This window comes from Lacerta agilis, chromosome 10 (assembly GCF_009819535.1).
Source record: "Lacerta agilis isolate rLacAgi1 chromosome 10, rLacAgi1.pri, whole genome shotgun sequence".
In the NCBI taxonomy this organism is placed as follows: Eukaryota; Metazoa; Chordata; class Lepidosauria; order Squamata; family Lacertidae; genus Lacerta; species Lacerta agilis.
This window is the reverse complement of record NC_046321.1, coordinates 63,735,822-63,755,047: the sequence shown is the minus strand read 5'-3', so window position 1 is coordinate 63,755,047 and position 19,226 is coordinate 63,735,822. Positions and strand designations below refer to the sequence as shown.

Sequence of the window (19,226 nt, the reverse complement as noted above, 5' to 3'; positions counted from 1 at the left end):
CCAGGGTGGAATTGCGTTTTCTCAGGGATTCCCTCGCCTTGCAGCTCCTTTCCCACACAGCTCCCAGGAGGGAGGTGAAGGGCATCGCGAAGAAGCTCACAGGGTTGTGAGGATGAAGTGGGGAAGAGAAGAACCATGGACATCGCCTTAAGCTCCCTGGAAGAAAAAAAGTGGCATATAAATGTTATAAATAAAATAAATATATGGGAAGAATAAGCTCTTGAGTGGGCGGTTTTTCTTTGGTTTCCAAAATTTAAAAAACAAAAACAAAACTGGACTTAAGCAAAATTGGACCGGGATATAGCTCGGTCGGTGGGAGCATAAGCCTATTAATCCCAGGGTTGCAGGTTCGAGCCCCTAGATGACTCTCGTGGTCCCTTGGCAGTATATGATTCTATACTGGGGCGGGGCGGGGCGATGCAGCATTTTTGGCTGCCCAGTCACAGCTACGCTGGAACACGCCGACAATTTGTAACTTTTCCCCGCTCCAATCCGAGCGCAGAGAATTTGGCTTTTCCCCAAAGCCAACCCGGAAGCACGGCGTTCGGGCGCGGGTCTAGTTATTTACAGCGCTTTCTTGCGCAGGCGCACTGGGGCGGAATCTCTTGCGTCTAAACGGCGCGCCTCCGCGCCACGTGACCCCTCCCCCTTTTTCTCGCGCTGCTTCCGCGACGTCACGGGCTGCCGACGCGTCGACCTGGAGGCGGCGGAGTGGGCGTGGCTTGAGCCCGGTTCTCCTTCGCGCCCCTCTGAGGGGACGGAGGCTGCGTGGCGCTTGAGGCTCCAGCAACGGCTCTTCTTCAGGTGGGCTTCATGGGGTGGGACGACGGGGAGGGAGGTCGCTGAGAGAGCCGGGGGGTGGGGGGAGCGCGTCTGGCCGGACTCCTTTGGCTCCTCCTCCTTCCTAGTTGTCGTGGGGAGGAAGGTGGACATGTGGCAGGGGGAGGCAGAGGGGTCGGTGGGTGGGCAGGCTGTGAGGGGTCGGCCGGAGCGGTGCACCTGTGGTGGTGGCCCCAAAGGGCCACACTAAATGTGATAATGTGTACCCCTGTAAATCAATTGAGTGTGCTTCTAATAGAGAAGTTACAGGTAGGTAGCCGTGTTGGTCTGCCATAGTCAAAACAAAATAAAAAAAATTCTTTCCAGTAGCACCTTAGAGACCAACTGAGTTTGTTCTTGGTATAAGCTTTCGTGTGCATGCACACGAAAGCTTATACCAAGAACAAACTCAGTTGGTCTCTAAGGTGCTACTGGAAAGATTTTTTTTTATTTTGTTCTAATAGAGAAGTTATGGTAGCCTGTTACTTTATGAAACTGCTGGTTTTGCAAGTTGCCGGCCCCCCCACAATGGGGCAGAAATACAGCTAATATGCGAATCACAAAGATGCAGCTCAAAGCTAGAACATAAGTTGCTGCATGGTGCCAACGGCTACACGTAACACAGGTTCCCAACATGCACACTAACACAAAGTAACAGAACACGGCGGGAATCAGAACTTAATCAGCAGAAATTGCCAGTGCTTATTGCGCATGTGTATTAAACATGAAATGAGGTGATGATGTATATGATTGGTGAAAATTGAAATGCTTTGTTTGAAACATTATACTGTAAATACCACTGCCTGGACCACCAGGCGGGGTTGCAGTATTGTGGAACGATCCGACTAACCTATTGCTTTGCAGTAAACAACATTGGACTCCTAACTCCTCACGTTTCTGAGTTTTATTGGCATAAACTCAGGAGATAAGCTATTTTTGGCTTACAACACCCCCACAAGGCCACAACAACATTGCCAGGGCTGTCATCGTAACATGGTCAAGTGTGAAGAATGGAAGATGGCAGAGTCCCTGAGGACGTGCTTCAGACACCAGGCCAACTCTGCCCTACAGAGATAGCTGTAAACATGACATGAAGGCTGGCAACGTCAACCCCGCTGTGTGGGAATCCCTTGCCGGTGGCCACGTGGTGCCTGGAGACCCGCAGTCAGGTTGTGCATCCGCAACAGTGCCCAGAGGAGGAATGACTGCAGGGAGAAGAATCACCGTGATACACCTGTAACAGTGAAAGCGGACGCCTTAATCTGCCCCAGATGGAAGAAAACATGTCTCTCCTGTACTGGACTCTACAGCCACAGCAGGCGCCGTAACTCCACAACGGTTTGACTTCTCCCCTGATGGCACACTCTTCTGTTGTTTATCGATACAGATGGATGCCAACGGATGTCCTGCCAAATGGAAATGGAAGTCCACCTAATCTGGGGTCCCACTTCCTGCAGCATCCAGCCAGATGCTTCTAGGCAGAATGTAAAGGCCCTTGTTATCTTGTTCTTTATTTGTTCCTGTTGTCTGGTGTGTTAAGTTATACTGCCTGTGGACATGGAGGTTTCATTCAGCTGTGTTAGCTGCTGAAAGGCTTCCCTTGTGCATTGGCCAGTTTGTTACCAAGAACAAACTTAGTTGGTCTCTAAGGTGCTACTGGAAGGAATTTTTTTTTTTTTTTTTTTACTATGGCATACTAACATGGCTAACCTACCTGTTATGAAATACGGTTATCCAAATGCATCTGTTCCTCGTGCGTTGCGAAGGCTTTTGATTCATGGCCGCTCGGAGCATCTCCCAAACAAGAAAACCCTGCAGGAAAGGAAACGGATGGCAGAGTTGTGTATTTTTCTGCATGTGGATGTAATCTACTGTGAAGTGCAGCTAAGAGAGACATTGATAAGATTTTGTATTACAATAAAAAAATTAAATGTAAAAGACTATTCTAGACTATGCACAAAGGTCTGTCATCTAAGAAATGGGATTGTAAAATAGAATAGGAAGGTTCAGGAGAGCAATAAATTTGATTGTCTTAGGGGAAAAGAAAAATCAAAAGATCCAATGGATTAGAGTCCAACTATTGGGTAGAGTCCTGTTGTTCTTATGTTGCTGTTGTGGACAAGGAAAGAAGTACAAATTAAGGTAAAACTTAAGAAGAACAGTAGTTTGAAGTTGCTATTACAAACATCAGAAGAGCCCTGGTGAATCATCTAGTCCAGCATCATGTTTTCAAAGTGGCCAGCCTATAGGAAGCCTTCAAGCAGGACCTGAGCACAATAGCATTCTTCCCAGGTGTCATTCTGCGCTACTGATATTCAGAGGCATTTTGCCTCTGACAGTGGAGGTAGCATATAGCCGTCAGGGCTAATAGGCATTGAGTTCTAATGGGTACATGCATTTGTTTCAGTGAGCCTGATTCTCGTGTACTGGGTGCATTTTGTGATTACATCCAATATAATCTCTATTTTAAAGGCAGATCGTTTGATATTGGCACACTTCTTAGTGTCAATTTATGCTGCTTGGTTTGTAATTTTCTGAAATGTAGATTATTATTTTTTCTGCAGAAAATACCCCTTCAGAGTGGACTACAATGGAGATGGTGCAACCACTCTTGAACAGTGATGCAACTTTGGACCTTCAGGAGGCAAGTGAACTTTTTTTCTTTAACTGTTTCTCTATCTATTTTCTAGATTTATGTATACAGCGGTACCTCTGGTTACAAACTTAATTCGTTCCGGAGGTCCATTCTTAAGCTGAAACCGTTCTTAACCTGAGGTACCACTTTAGCTAATGGGGCTTCCCACTGCCACCATGCCGCCAGCACACGATTTCTGTTCTCATCTTGAGGTAAAGTTCTTAATCCGAGGTACTACTTCTGGGTTAGCGGAGTCTGTAACTCAAAAGTATTTGTAACCTGAGGTACCACTGTATTTATACTTACAGTATTTTTGCATTTCCAGTCTGCCCATCCGAAAGCAGATGTAATGGATATTGAAAGACAGTGTTTCATTGCTCCGGAAAGCTGATATAGAAAGGAGGTGGACTCAAACTGTGCCTCTTTATCTCAGCAGGAGACCAACAAAGAGGAAGGGCTAGGAGGAGAAACAGAAGATTCTGAAGAAGCTCAACTTCTATGGTGGGTACTCTCAGAGCTCTTCCAGACAACCTATTTATTCAGCATTCATCCTGATTTGCATGCCCAAAGCCATTGCAGTAGGTAGATGCTGTTCATTCCTTATTGAGAAATCACTGATTTGTTTGAGATGAGGTTATATAGCAATGAGCATTTATCCTGATTTGCTTGCAGGGTGTTAACATGTCTGCCCATTAGTCATTTGTTCATCTCACACTTTTCAGGCTGTTTCTCCATCACTTTCCAAACAGCAAAAGTCTTGAGTTGTTGTTTTAAAGGGTTTTTTTCATACAAGGACAGCAAAGCATTTGCATTATATTAAATGCAAAAAGCATAGTTCTGGTATACTGTATGGCTAGGGGCAGATTCCAGTTTTGTGGCATTGCAGTAATACTTTTTCTCATGGAAAAATGTCTCTGGAGTAATCTATTCTGAAGAAAATAACCACTCAGCTATTTTCCAGCTTATATTTCCATATTTAATAAAATTTGCGCACCTCTGTCTATTAGTATTTTTGTTGAACTGAAGTTCAATTAATATATCTTTTTCCAAATGGACTTCACATTTGCTTTGCATACAGGGTAACCCAAACCTTTATAACTCAGTACTGCAGGTGATCCAAAGATGGAAGCCCTGGACAGCAGAAAAGAGAGAATTCCTAGAGACCCAGAGACCTGTGATATCCCTTTTTATGTGTCTGAATTTGTGGAAAGGGAGGTTGGAACAGACTATGAGTCATTAAGCAAGCTTGGCGGACTTATCGAACAGCTGTCACAAAATAAAGCAAAGCTAGAAGAACAGGTGAGTTGCATATGTTTGGTTTACAAACGTTGAGCTGTGTTGTTTGTGCAAAGGATGGGGAGCATAATCACTGATATTTGGGATATGTCATGTTCACATATTGGGAATAACAATTCAATATATTTAAGAATGCAGCCCCAATCTGTCCTTCAACATCTGGGAGGGATTTAAAAAGAACAACAGTTGCACAATTTGACTTGCACGTGTTATAGATCATATTGAAACATCATGTCCTATGCATGGATGGAATGCAGAATGGACACAATCCCATTCTGCTGACTAGTTGGGGGCCCATGCAGTTAGACCATTCTTTGCAATTTGCATCTTCACCAGTAGTTTTTCCATTTATACATGCTTTCTATATCTCCTATGCTGTAGGTATCAGCCCCTTGTTTACTTCTGTGGTTTCATTTCTTTAATACAGTTGCTATATTCCTTCTTTTGTGACAGTTATTTAGCTTACATAAACGAGAACATGCTATTAAGAATGAACCAATTAGATTTGTTTCAGGGGAGGTGATTTGGGAACTAGAGGAAATTTGGCCAGAGTCCAAAGCAGACTTAAATGCTGTCGGGTTTTTTATTTTTTAGCAACTTCATAATTGCATTTCATTCCAGTTTTAGGTTGTTCAGGTTATTCATGCATAAACGAGAGTTGGTTCCACTGAACACAGTGGCCTAGTCCTCGTGTCATATTAAACCATATTTTAAAACAACCTAAGGTTTCTTTGTAAATAGGTAGCGCTCATTGACATTAAATTCCTGTATTGCTTCTCCATGGATGAAACAAGCCAGTCTTCTAGTTTGTTTCTCTCCACACAAACCATGAGTGGTTGCCAAGACTGGCTTTGACCATTGGCCATGCTAGCTGGGCTGTTGGGTGTGGAAGATTAGCAACATCTGGAGATTCACAGGCTCCACACCCCTGTTATAGATGGTCAGAGGTATGAGGAAGCTGGGATTAACTCAGTCAGTAGAGCATGAGGCTCTTAATTTCAGGGTTGTGGGTTTGAGCCCCATGTTGGACAAAACATTCCTTCATTGCAGGGGGTTGGACTAAATGATTCTATGAGGTCTAGTATAGTCTTACAACTGAAATGAGGATTTAGGGATTGATCTGTTAAATTGTGTGCTTCTCTTGCCTATTTCCTCTTCCTTATGAAGTTCTCTCCATCCCTTTCTCTTTGGGTTTGCTGTTACCTGTTCCCAGGGCAAGAAGAGAGAAGCAGTTTGTGTACAATCAAATCCCATGTTGCCCTTATTATGTCTTAAGCCTTAGTTTCAGTTATTTGTCTGAATTGGACGAAATCAGCTACATATGTCTTCCTCTGCCACATAATAGAAATGTCCTACAGTGTACAGATGCCTGTTGCCTCTTTAACATATATTTATATAGGTACTTACAGTTTCGTCTGAAGTTCCCAAAAGAATTCAGAAGGCCTTACAGAATGCAGAAGACTCTAAAAAATCTTTCAATCAGCTTCTAGAGAAGGAAAGCCTGTTGTACGATTCAATTAATAATCACTTGATGACATCCAAGCCATGGATGGAGGATCTCGGTGTACTGATAAGTCAAATAAAAGAAGTTGAAAGGCACCTGGCTTATTTAAAATGGATTTCACAAATAGAGGAGTTAAGGTAAATAGTACCTCACATTATATGTTATGGGCATGATGAAAGATTTAGAGTCTCTAAATATTTTAAATTGTTTTTATGCGTTGCATTATATCTTGCCAATTTGCTTTGATACTTTTTTTTAATAAAGCAACTATAATAATAATAATAGTAATTACATACATGCCTTGAAACCTTTAAAGAGGGTACATAGAGCCCCCCTCTTTAAAATTAAAGTTGCAATCCTATTGGTTACTGTGTGACGCCGAAAGGGTATATGACTGAATCAAGAGCCCTTTGTTCCCTCCCAAATAGCTGATTGGTAGAATTCTTTTGTTTTTGAAAGGACTCTGTGTTGGATCAAACAGATGAGTTATGTGCTCCGCATTTGCTATGCTACTCCTCATCCAAAAGGATCGTAGCTATGGGTCCATTGTTTTATTTAGGTATTTTTGTGCATGTGTGTAGACTTTTTTTTAGTTTGCAAGCTTCTTTGAACAAGCTATAAATGGTTAACACGTTCTAGGTTTATTTGGTTTAAATAATTAAAATCTCCATATGCATTGTAAAAATTAATTTCCTACACAACCAAGTAAGAATATGTGGGGGCCTTCAGTTGCGTGGGGCAAGATAATCAAAATAGTTAATAGATGTTGTGGCGCATCTGAATTTTTATAGTTTATTCAGATAGCTTGCCATGTGTCTTAGGTTGAGGTTTTTAACGTTGTTAGCCTGATAATCTCTTGGTGTCCTGATATGCAGAAATCAGCAGTTGAAGTTTCTTACAGCATGGAGATGAGCACTGATACCTGCTAATCCCTGCAGATCCTGTTGGTGGATATTAACTTTTCTGTTCCATTGTTTTGGTGAGAGGGTTCAGACAGATTTCTAAGACTTAGATTTCTTTACATGATTTTAAGTGCAATTTTGTAGTAGTATTTGTTCAACTCCTCTGTCTACAAACATGTCAGTTGGCCATCTGATAAGGCTCGCACCAGCAACTGTAATATTAAGCACTTCATAAATAATTGTAAAATCAAGCAAGATCTTTTCACATTAGCCTGCTCACTTTTTTCTTTTTCTAGCGACAACATTCAGCAATATCTCATGACTAACAACGTGCCAGAGGCTGCTACAACTCTAGCATCTATGGCTGAAGTTGATATCAAGCTTCGGGAGTCATCTTGTTCTCATCTTCTTACTTTTGTAAGATCTACTGTTCAATTCTGGCACAAGATCCTGAAGGATAAATTGTCAAGGTAGGAATATGAAATAATTCTTTCAGTTTTGTTTTGCATTACTAAATCAGAGTAATTTTTATATGTTCTTCTATTGCAGTGATTTTGAGGAGACTTTAAATCATCTTCATTGGCCATTTGTTGGACCAACACAATCCCAGCCATTCGGCTTGGCTACAGCGCCAGCCAACACCCAAGAGATATTCACGAACTTTGAGACACTCTTTTCTCAGCTTCTGAAACTACAAACTTCGTATCCTTGGAAAAACCATAACGCTGTTCCTTTCCCAGTGGGCATATGCATAAGCTCCAAAGTAGTGTAGATTACCTTGTGCTAAATGAATTATTATGGCATGCTAATTTTGCCACTAACCGGGAAAACAAAACAAAGCGGACTGCCATGCTCTTGTGCCTTGATCTGCAGAAATCAGCAGGTGAAGATTTTCACAACACGGAGATATGAATTGCCACCGCCTTGCAACTGCAGATCAAGATGCAGACATTAAGGATGGGATCCAGACCAAGTTTGGTCCCATCAGAATCAAGAGTCAAAAATTAGTCATGTCTAAGTCTCGTAGTGTGATTAACTTGTTATGAATCCAACCAAATTGTCAGAAGTCAAGAATTCTGTGTTTATTTTTTAAAGTTTGGGCCAAGAGAAGTTTGAGCAGAGTTTCATTTCTACATTGGGATTTTATTTATTACACAGTGTACACTGTTGACCTCCCTGTAAAGTGGTTCCTGAGGGTTATGGGGATCCTCTATGGGATATGGGGCAGGTGAGCTGTAGCTAATATAAATCAGGGCTTCTTGTGTTAGCAAAGTGACTTAATAATGCAAATGGAGTCCAGAGAAATAAGCCCTGATGACACTTTGCTGAGCAAACTGAACAAAAACAGGGTATAATTTGAGGAGGAGTGAAGAGAGAGGCTTTGTCTTTCATTTTGTACCCTGTAGATAGGGAGATGTACAACCAGACGTACAGAGGGAAACCTCCCTCAGAACTACATAGCCAGTCAGAGCATGTGCTACCTCACTGAAGATCACACTACTCTGCCTGCTTATCATGATCCCTTCCAACATTTTTCTCACTTAGGATATGGTCCAGAGATCTATATGCCTGTATCTGTATCAATAAGACGTTTAACTTTGACTCTTAAAAATCTCAGAGATGAACTATTAACCAAACCAAAACAGCTTCCAGAAAAATACATTCTTCCCCCATCTCCACCTATCATACTACCTATGCAGATCATGCTGGCTCCTCTTCAGAAAAGATTCAAGTATCATTTCACAGGAAACAGACAAACAAATGTGCTGAGCAAGGTAGGGTGATGGCATTGTACAAAATCATTGTCTTAAATAGAGCCTTCTAAAAGGATATATGAAGGAAGGTGGGGGTGGAATGGGATGTGCATATGTGCCTCTCAAAATTTACTAGTCCTTCCACCCATTTTCAGCCTTCATTTAAAATACAACCTTTACCACTCTAGATGTTGCTGGACTCCCAACTCCCCAGTCAGCATGGCTAATGGTCAGGGACGATGGGAGTTGTAGTCCAACATGCATTGCAACAGGCCACAACTTCCCCATCCCGGCTCTTGCTCTTTTAACTCGCACAGCTGCAACAGCAAAAGATATGCAGACAGCGTCTTATCAGTCAGAAGTAAACCTCTTCCTGCATTACATTGGGAAGATTGGCATGTATTTGGCATTTTGTGCATCTTTTGAAATGTACGAAATAACGCCAGATTTTAGTAACAACTTTAAGTGAACTCTAGACATCTTATAAACACACTGGACTAACTTGATCTAGGTTTTTGCTGCTTTGCCTTGATTTCCAATGTACTCCATTCTCCCAGTTTCCAGAAAGGTAGCTGTGTTGGTCTGTTGCAACAAAAACAACAAAGTGCACAAGAGTTCATTGTTTATATCCCTTCTGTTGGCCTGTGACTCGGGTAGTCTGTTTCCTATATCTTTTAAGGAAATTCTTGTCTGTACCGCAGCACACACCTATAGCAAGCACGTGTTCTGCTTATCAAACTCTCTTTGGTTAAGCACTTCCCTTGCCAAGCACAAACCACTTAATTTCTGGGAATATAAAAAGCAGTGGCAAGGGCTGCTAGAGGGGAATTGGGCCAACAGACTACGGTGATGTACGATGCTATGATCAGACAAAGTAGGTTGTATCTTTGACCTAACAACCGATACTGTGAATTCTTCTCCTTTCTCAAAAGCCTGAATGGTACCTAACCCAGGTACTCATGTGGATAGGAAATCATGCTAAGTTTCTTGAAGACAAAATCCAACCAGCGTTGGACAAGGCAGGTGTATCGGTGAATGCAAAGGTAAGCATCTCTGTATATTCTTGACACACTGATAACCATGAAATTATACATCCAGCACAGGATGGGCAGAAGATTGACTGGAAACAACTGTTACGATCACTGGGTGTTTTCTAGTTGATCAGCAAGGATTTCTGACACCCAATTGATTATTGGCAGCAGCAAGAAAGTGACACATGCAGACTACTGAAATTAAGAAAGATGGGGGGGGGCAGGATACTCAAGTTGAAAGGACTGTGAGAAAATGTTCTAGGTTTAGGATTTTTTAATTCTAAATGTGTCTCTTTTGCACATGGGTGGTGGGGCATTGATTTTTTTTTTTAAAGTAGATTCCACCAGCCTGAAGTTTAACCATTTCTGATACAAATGCAGTTGTCATCTGAATTAATCTCTTCGTTTCTTCTTAAGATGGAATTTTCCCGAGCTTTGGTGATGCTGATCCTTGAGAAGCTGGCTGCTGATATCCCTTGCTTGTTGTATGACGACAACCTCTTTTGTCACCTGGTGGATGAGGTACTTCTGTTTGAGAGAGAGCTGCACAGCGTTCATGGGTATCTCAGCAGCTTCCCCAGCTGCATGCACATTCTGTCAGAAGAAACCTGTTTTCAAAGATGGTTAACTGTGGAAAGAAAATGTAAGATGCTATGGGGAGATCTGACTTGGTTAAAAACCAGTCCTGAAGAAATTGGGTGTCTGGGGAGGGGGACCATTCCAAACTCCCCTACCTTGGGGGGAATAACTGTTTTAAATCTGAACAAGTCTTGGAATTTGAGTTGTGCTCTAAATGTTTGCATTTGGGATAGAATTTACGGTGTACGTATTTTTCTGCAGAGGCCCATGATTGTAAGAAACACAGTCCGTGCTGCTGCTCCTAAAGATGTCAGGCTTTTGGTGGGGGAGAGGTATATAGATCTGTCTGATAATAATCCTGATGCACAGCAGAGGATATAGCCTGGTTTCCTAATCAGGAGGCCTACTTGATAGCCGCTAGAGGACTATCCCAGGAATATTAGTTGTCAAACATAGCATGGTAGAACCAACTTTACTGGGAGAGGGTTAAGATGCCAATATCCATGAATTAAGGCAGAGTCTGCTGGATTTTTAGCCATTGAGACTATTGAGAAATGCTTCTAGGAGATGGCTGAGCTTGCCAAAGGCTCACTGCTGTAACATCTGAGCTCTTCAGAGCTTTTTATCTACTGCAAAGCAAATCCCTGACAAAGAAAGTAGAGGCAAGAACAGACTGTACCACCAGAGATCAGGCAGCTGGTGCATATTTGCTTTCCATGTCAGATCCATCTTCCTATTTCTGCTTGAATAGTACTCTCTTTGCTATTGTTCTTGTTCCTTTTATTGTTCAGGAGACTTTAAAGTAGAGAAGAAACCACAATAGCAAAAGCAACCTGGAAAAGGATGTATTATTGCTAATTACCCCCTTACTACAGTTTATCGTAAAATTGAAGATCAGGTCAATAAGAAATTGAGTTTGTAAAACCTATGAAATTCAAATAAACAACTGTAAAAATGTGGCACTAGCAAGTGTTAAGCTTTACTTTGGCCAATACTTGCATAAAGATAATAGTGTTTGTCAGTTCTGTAAGGGATTTTAACTGTTGGTATAAGAGAACTCATCTGATTCCAGGGTGTTATTGATAAACGTGCTCTCTTACTGGGTTCATATTGGTGGTTTTAGCCGTTACTAAGGTTCGTTCAGTTAACTCCTTTAGTTGAAGCAGCATCTTAACTTTGATTTGAAATTGCCATATTTGATATGTTTTTCCCATCCCAAGTTTCATTTTAAAAAGGAACAATTTGTTTCCCTCGTGAAATAAAATTTGTAATAATCATGTAATTAAGTTATTCTATTTTAACTAAGGTAACTATTTTAATATTTAAGTTCTTCATTGGTTTTATGTGCCTGGCAGTTGCTCTTCAGAAGATGGACTCGATGCTTTCATCTGAAGCTGCCTGGATATCTCAGTATAAAGACATTACAGATGTAGATGAAATGAAAGTCCCAGACTGTGCTGAAACTTTTATGACTCTGCTGCTGGTTATCACAGGTAATTATAACATTTCTGGCATTGGGCTTTGGTTCTTGAATAATTCAAGAACTGTAACGCAATCAACAAGGAGATCAACATCCTATCAGTGGCTACAGTTGTCACCAAAGGAATAAGAGTTGGAAATTGGAATTGCATTTGCATTGGAACAAATCAGTGTAGTTTCTGTTTGTTCTTTCCATCAGTGAATAATTCACAAGGTAGTCATAGCACTGTTGATACTAACAGCATGGATATGTTGGGCAATTACTGCTAGGAGAATGTACCTTTAGAAAAGAAAAACAACCCAAGAATGCTCAGAAACCTAAAAGATACCAAACATTGCTAATATTATAGTACTAGTGGTTTAAACCCGTTAAAATAACGGGCGCTAGAACATTTCTGACACAAAACCCAAGGTCCTGAAGTGCAGGGAGCAGGGCAAACCATGCGCTCCCTACATGGTGTTAAGATTCCTGAGGGAGAAATGACGGCATGTTTCCTTTTATTGTTCCTGTAGAACAGGTTTCCTTCCGGATGTGTGGGGCTCCCAGCCCCTTTCGGAGTGTGGGGCGGTGGGGGGGGGAAGCGAGGGGGGTGAGGCGGCGGCATCATCTCCCGGGAGGCTTCGCCCCCCCACCCTCCTCCTTCTGCCCAGCGGCGAGAGTGGCAGCGTGGCCTCCCTTCTCGGCCTCCCTTCAGCCTCTGGAGCGCCAGCGTTCCATTTCAACTGCCGCTTCAACTGCTGCCGCTGCTCCCGGCCCGATCTCTCTGCTCCAATCCCTGTGTCCGTGGGGCACATGCTCAGTAGCGCAAACCCAGAGACACAGGGACTGGATGCAGAGACACTTGCGTTTTATATATATATAGATGGATTTTGAGTGTATGGCAGTGGCGGAGGAACCCTCTCCGGCACCTGGGGTGTGGCAACCCATACGGAGTGTGCATGTGTGGCAGCCCGTATGGACGGAGTGTGCACGCGCGGCAGCCCGTATGGACACCGTGCCCTCGGCCACTCTATAGCTGGGGGGAGGCAGGGGCCATCTTGTCACCCCCCCAGAGTGGCACACGGGGCGAAACACCCCCTGCGCCCCCCACTTCCTACGCCCCTGGTGTACGCTAAGCAGGTGTCTTATGCTTTTGGAGCAGCATCAGTGGAGTTAATTCAGAGGAAGTTAATTGCCCTTTCCATCATTATCTTATGCATATCCCACTGAGTTGACGCCCACTCAACTGTGTGTAGTATTTCATGCTTAGGCCTGCTGAAATCATTGGGGGAAAGTTAGTCATTGTTAACTTCAGGTCCATTGAAACCTCGATGGCTAACTTCCTCTCGATCCAGCCTAGTGTGTTTTAGGTTGATACCCCTATTTTATTAAGTTAGTTAGCAGCCAGTGTTGAGCCACAGTGGCGTAGAACAACAGACATATGCCATTAGGGGAATGAAACGTGGCCTTTTGTGTGTCTACGGAACAAGTTCCCAGCCTGTCTTGTATCCATTAAAAATGCTCTTTCTGTGGGACAGCAGAGACTATGAAAAGGAGGCAAAAGTGTTAAATGCCATAGTGCGAAGCATTGAGCACATTAATAAACAACTTTTTGCAACGCCATTCCCATTCCCGAAACAGGGCCAGTTAAGTCTGTGATGAAATCTTGGACGGTAACAAAAGAGAGCCTTTAAAAATATGAAATAATTTACCAAATTCCTTGTAATGTGTTCTGCATAGATAGGTATAAGCACCTTCCTGCAGCTGCTCGAAAGCTGCAGTTCCTAGAGTTGCAGAAGGAGCTGGTGGATGATTTCAGGATACGGCTAACTCAAGTTATGAAGGAAGAGACCAGAGTGCCTTTAGCCTTTCGCTACTGCGCCATCCTCAACGCTGTGAACTACATAGCGACAGTCCTGGCAGATTGGGCGGACAACGTCGTAAGTGATGATCGTTTTACATATCTACAGTTGCTCTTTGTGGATTGTCAAAACTTAATTTTAAACGTATTTTGTTGCACAACCACCCCTATTTCTTCACAGTATAGAATTGCCTTTCACTTGCACTGGTAGAATTCAGTACAGGGGATCAGATTGCGATACATTGTTGGGAGGTACCCATGCTCCAGCAACCCTCAAATGTATAAAATTTTTGGGCAGCAGTGCATACAGCAGGGTCTTCATGTCTGTCTAGTTCTTTTTGCAGCTTCAGCAGTCGGCGCTGGAAGTTTGTGCTGATAGCAGTGCCCTCAATAAGCTGCAGCTGGGACAACTGGCTTCTATGGAAAGCTCCGTATTTGACGACATGATCAACCTCCTGGAGCGACTGAAGCATGACATGCTGACTCGTCAGGTTGACCATGTCTTCAGAGAAGTTAAAGATGCCGCCAGGATGTACAAAAAGGAAAGGTAATAACTTGGTTGAACGCATTTTAATTTGTGTACAGTTTGGAAGGGAGGGAAGGGGAATTTAGAAAATGTATAGCCTGCATTGATGCTTTTGAATTATGGTGCTGGAGGAGACTCTTGAGAGTCCCATGGACTGCAAGAAGATCAAACCTATCCATTGTTAAAGAAATCAGCCCTGAGTGCTCACTGGAAGGACAGATCCTGAAGTTGAGGCTCCAGTACTTTGGCCACCTCATGAGAAGAGAAGACTCCCTGGAAAAGACCCTGATGTTGGGAAAGATGGAGGGCACAAGGAGAAGGGGACGACAGAGGATGAGATGGTTGGACAGTGTTCTCGAAGCTACTAACATGAGTTTGGCCAAACTGCGAGAGGCAGTGAAGGATAGGCGTGCCTGGCGTGCTCTGGTCCATGGGGTCACGAAGAGTCGGACACGACTGAACGACTGAACAACAACAACAATAGCCTGCATTCTTCTTCCCACAATACTGTATGCCATTACCTTGTTTTATAAAACCTGATCCTGCAGAATGCATCTGAAAGGAACGATCTGGATGACTATTTTGAGGGAGAACAGTCACCAAGAAATTATATTCTGTGCTTGTTGTGAGATTGATAAATAAATCGGCTGTTTTAACGTGCCATGAAAAACACTTGTGTCTTCAGGATGCAGTAACAATTTCTGCCATTTAGAGAACCCAGTTTTGTCACCTGAATATTCGGGGGTGGGGGAAGAGAGATTAGAGTAATTCTTCCAGTTCCAAAGTAGTTGTGTGGATTAACCCAGTAGTGTTACAGCTTTGGAACACAGAATTGCTTCCAAAAACTGTCTTAATGTTCAAGATGGTTAAATAAAGCCATGTTTGTTTTTATTTTAAGAGTCCACTATAATTCCACTTTGTTTTATCGTATATCATATCATATCATATCACAGAGTTTGAAGGGACCCCTGAGGATCATCTAGTCCAACCCGCTGCAATGCAGGAATATGCAGCTGTCCCATACCAGGATCGAACCTGCAACCTTGGCATTATCAGCACCACGCTCTAACCAACTGAGCTATCCAGAATGGATACTAGTCACTGTGGTTTTGGGATCTAGTAATATGTGTATTAAAATACATTCCTTCCCCCTTGCCCCACCCTGCTGGCAAGGATGATGTTGCTGCGTTCCCATCATCTCTGGCCCATTAGGTATCCTAACTGGGGCCAATGGGAGTTGGACTCCAGCAACATCACAGGTTCACCATCCCTGTGCAATGGAGAGAGATTCCTAACGCCAGTGGCAAAATGCAAAGACAATGTACTGGTAGTGTCTCCTAGACATTAACAGGTGTGTGTCTGGACTCTCTACTCCTTGAGAGCTTTGAACTGGAATGTCAGGGATGGAAGCTGGGCTCTGCCATTGAGCTAGATGTGGTCTTCGTCCCCATCTGTCAAGATAACGGGCTCATCGGGAATCGCAAACGGAAACAGATTTTATGAAATGTTTTGTAAACTCCCAAGCAAACTTGGGTGCTGTTAGAAGCTTTCCTTTGCAATGATGATTTTCTGTTTCTTCCAGGTGGCTGTCTTTGCCCTCCCAGTCAGAACAGGCCGTGATGTCTTTGTCAGCCACTGCCTGCCCACTCCTAATGACCTTGAGAGACCAGCTCCTACAACTAGAGCAGCAGCTTTGCTACTCGTTGTTCAAAATCTTCTGGCAAATGCTTGCAGAGAAGGTGGACTTGTTTATCTATCAGGAAGTAAGTGTCTGTCCTGGGTGACTAGGGCCGTAATGATAAATCACGCCAGAAATGTTCACTATATCCTGCCTGTTCTTTGTATGCTGTGTACAGATAATTCTGGCCAATCACTTTAATGAAGGAGGAGCAGCGCAGCTGCAGTTCGACATGACCAGGAATCTTTTCCCTTTGTTCTCACATTACTGCAAGCGGCCAGAGAATTATTTCAAACAGTGAGTAAAGCGTATCTCACTTTCTAGTTTACTTCAAAACTTATATATATATATTTTGGGGGGGAGAATAGAGAAGGAATTGCAAGGAACCTCTTTCTCCTACCCTTTTGTTATGAACACTTTTCTGAGAAAGGGTATGAGAGAGAGAGAGAGAGAGATTCATCCCTTTTAAGAGTTTTAATAAAAATGTCGACTTCTGCTAGCATTTGCAGTAGGGTTGGTTATATTGCAATTTTATGCTGTGAACCACCATGAGATCTACAGGTGTAAGGCAGTTAGTTAGTTAGATAAGCAAGTATACAAAGACCACTGCTTAATAGTTTTACATCACTACTGGGGAATAATTATGGGACAAGTTTAAGGCGTAAAAGCGTAAGATTGTGGTCCTTGCCTAATTAACTGGAAGACAGTAGTTAAATAACATAACTTCTGCAAGCCTGGGTTCCCTCCCCCGTTTTGTACAAAAAGGTGAACTTACCGTTTACAGGCTGAGGTATTTAGTGAGATATTTGTCACTTAAAGGGAATAAAGCTGATATAGCATGGAGATCTGTTGTTCCGATTTTTCTGTTTTAAATGTGGTTTGTCATGTGGCAGGGTGAGCTGCTGTATAAGCAACAAGCCTAACGTTCCCCTCCAAGCGTTTGCATAGCTCTCTAGGTTTCCCCCTGTTCTGAAATGAGGACTTGTTTTCTTTTGCAGCATAAAGGAGGCCTGTATTGTGCTGAATTTAAATGTTGGCTCAGCCCTGCTTTTAAAGGATGTGCTTCACTCAGCCACTGAAAACAGAACTGAAACCATCATCCTGAATTCAAGTCAGCCCACAGCAATGGCAGCATTAAATGAACTTGGAATTTACAAGTTAGCTCAGCAAGATGTTGAGATTCTTCTTAATTTGAGAACACACTGGCCTAACACTGGGAAATAAGCAAATAGAGAGATCGATCACTGTTGCATTCGGTGAGAAACAAAGCCAACTTTATCAATGCTCTTAGTTTTCTCTGTGCTAAACTAATCTTTTCAGCGAAGATGAAAGAGCTGTATACATGTCAGTTTCAAAAATACAATTTCGTGTTGGGTACAGTTCAGTAAGTATTATAAGTGAACAATATGTTCAGCTGGAATATATTCTTGTCTAACACCAGTGCAACAAATAGAGTTTTCTCGGCTGACTTTCTGTGGTAATCAAGTTAAGTTATTTTCATTACAGGGCATATTCCAATGCATCCCCTGTACACAAGCAACAAGCCCCTTACAGGAACATATTAAGAGTGTGTGTCTCTTAATCTAAAGGTTGTGGATTGGGGCCCCACATAGGGCAAAAGGGTTGGACTAGATGATCTTTGTGCTCCCTTTGAACTCTACAATTCTGTGATTCTATTCTAGGATCCTTCTAGGAGTTTGTGGGAACTGCATTTTATGAGCTTACCTGAGTTGCTTCCCCTTGTTGGCTGTTCACACAAAATACTGTAGGTTTGGCTGGATTGTTGTTAGGGTTTTCCAACAACTCTTTGCAAGGGCTCTGAGCTGTTAACGCCAGACATATTGCAGTGGTCCGCTATCAACACTAGGGGCTTACAGTGGTTTGCAGCATTTTCTGTGATTTCTATGCCTTCGTCTGGAAGTCTAGAGCACTCTGAAACAGCTGCAGCCCTAATCAAACTGAAGATCAGCCAGAGAGAACTTGAGAAACTGGTTTGTCTTTTTGCCTTCCTGGGCTGTTGTTCCTGTCGACATCCCCTGTTGCTGAGGACTGAGATTCTGCATTTTCCCTGATGAAGAGCAAGTAGACAACTGTTTAATTATTTGTTTGTTGAAAAATTGGGCTGGGGGGGGGGGTTGCTACAGGCCTGGGTTAAAAGAGGGGAAAGCAAAGGCTGGAGAAATTAAAAAGGAGTGGTGTCAAGATATAGGTGGCCCAGCTAAAGACCGTGGGAGATCATGAATAGTGCAGTATTGATAATTATCTGGTGAAGATTGGGAGCCAGTGGCGAAGTTGGTCTGAGAGGGTGCCTTGTGTATAAGTCTTGCCCAAACTTCAAAGCGATTTACAAAAGAGGATTTGCCACAATAGCTGAACTGGGTTGTGAGAATAATTGGCTGGTATGGATTTGGGGGGGGGGATTTGTGGTAAAAGTCTCTTAGAGGCCGACTCTTGAGTCTTCGGAAAGACTGCAGCATGTAAATATCAGTATTTCCTTGGGTACAGAGGTGGTCTTTAATAAACCAATGATCTTAGTTTAAAGCAGTTAAGTCCAAAGTCATTGGGGGCCTAATCCGGCCCGCCAGTTGGTTTAATCAGGCCCCTGTGGCAGTTTATTTCCTGGGGTAAAATCCTAAAAAAAACCTCAACAACTTCAATCCTAAAAAAGGTCAACAACTTAGGTTGGTCCTTTGGTCGCCCTCATGGTCCTTCACTTCATCAAATCTGACCCTCTTTGAAAAAAGTTTGGACACCACTGGTTTAAAGGATGAAAATTACAGCACTCCTCTCTAGCCAAGTGTCTCTAAAGATGGTTGGCTAAGAACAAGGTATATATAGCTTTTGCTTTCCTATTGTTTTCTTGAGTCTGTGCGATGGCATAAGTAACGTTGTGTGTGTTCCCTTCTTCAAAATGGAGCAGGTCCTAACATTAAGGATATAGACAAGAGCACCACTCTTGACTAAGGTGTCTCTGAGTCTACCACAAAGAGACCAAAGCACTTGATCAGTGAATGTACCACCTGCTCCTGAGCTTGAAATTCTCCATCTTGGGGCCAGAACCATCTGAACAAGCTATGAATTGTGGACTCCCCATACCCCAACGCGCCTATCCCAGCAGCCACCGCCTCTTAAGTAGAAAGGGGACCTACTTCTTCATGTGGGTTGGACCTTGCTGGATCAAT

At 42.9% G+C, this 19,226-nt stretch overlaps 1 protein-coding gene across 1 annotated transcript; it reads left to right on the top strand.

Moving 5' to 3' along the window:
- The first annotated feature begins 684 nt into the window (after window positions 1-684).
- RINT1 (RAD50 interactor 1) lies at window positions 685-18,145 on the top strand. Its single transcript, XM_033162105.1, has 16 exons — window positions 685-804; window positions 3,384-3,463; window positions 3,888-3,955; window positions 4,558-4,753; window positions 6,150-6,391; window positions 7,453-7,626; window positions 7,706-7,858; window positions 8,775-8,931; window positions 9,843-9,953; window positions 10,359-10,584; window positions 11,876-12,013; window positions 13,720-13,919; window positions 14,173-14,387; window positions 15,949-16,129; window positions 16,223-16,341; window positions 17,043-18,145. Exons 2-16 carry the CDS (start codon window positions 3,410-3,412, stop codon window positions 17,266-17,268), a joined length of 2,460 nt encoding a protein of 819 aa, XP_033017996.1. The 5' UTR covers window positions 685-804; window positions 3,384-3,409; the 3' UTR covers window positions 17,269-18,145.
- Window positions 18,146-19,226: the final 1,081 nt, after the last annotated feature.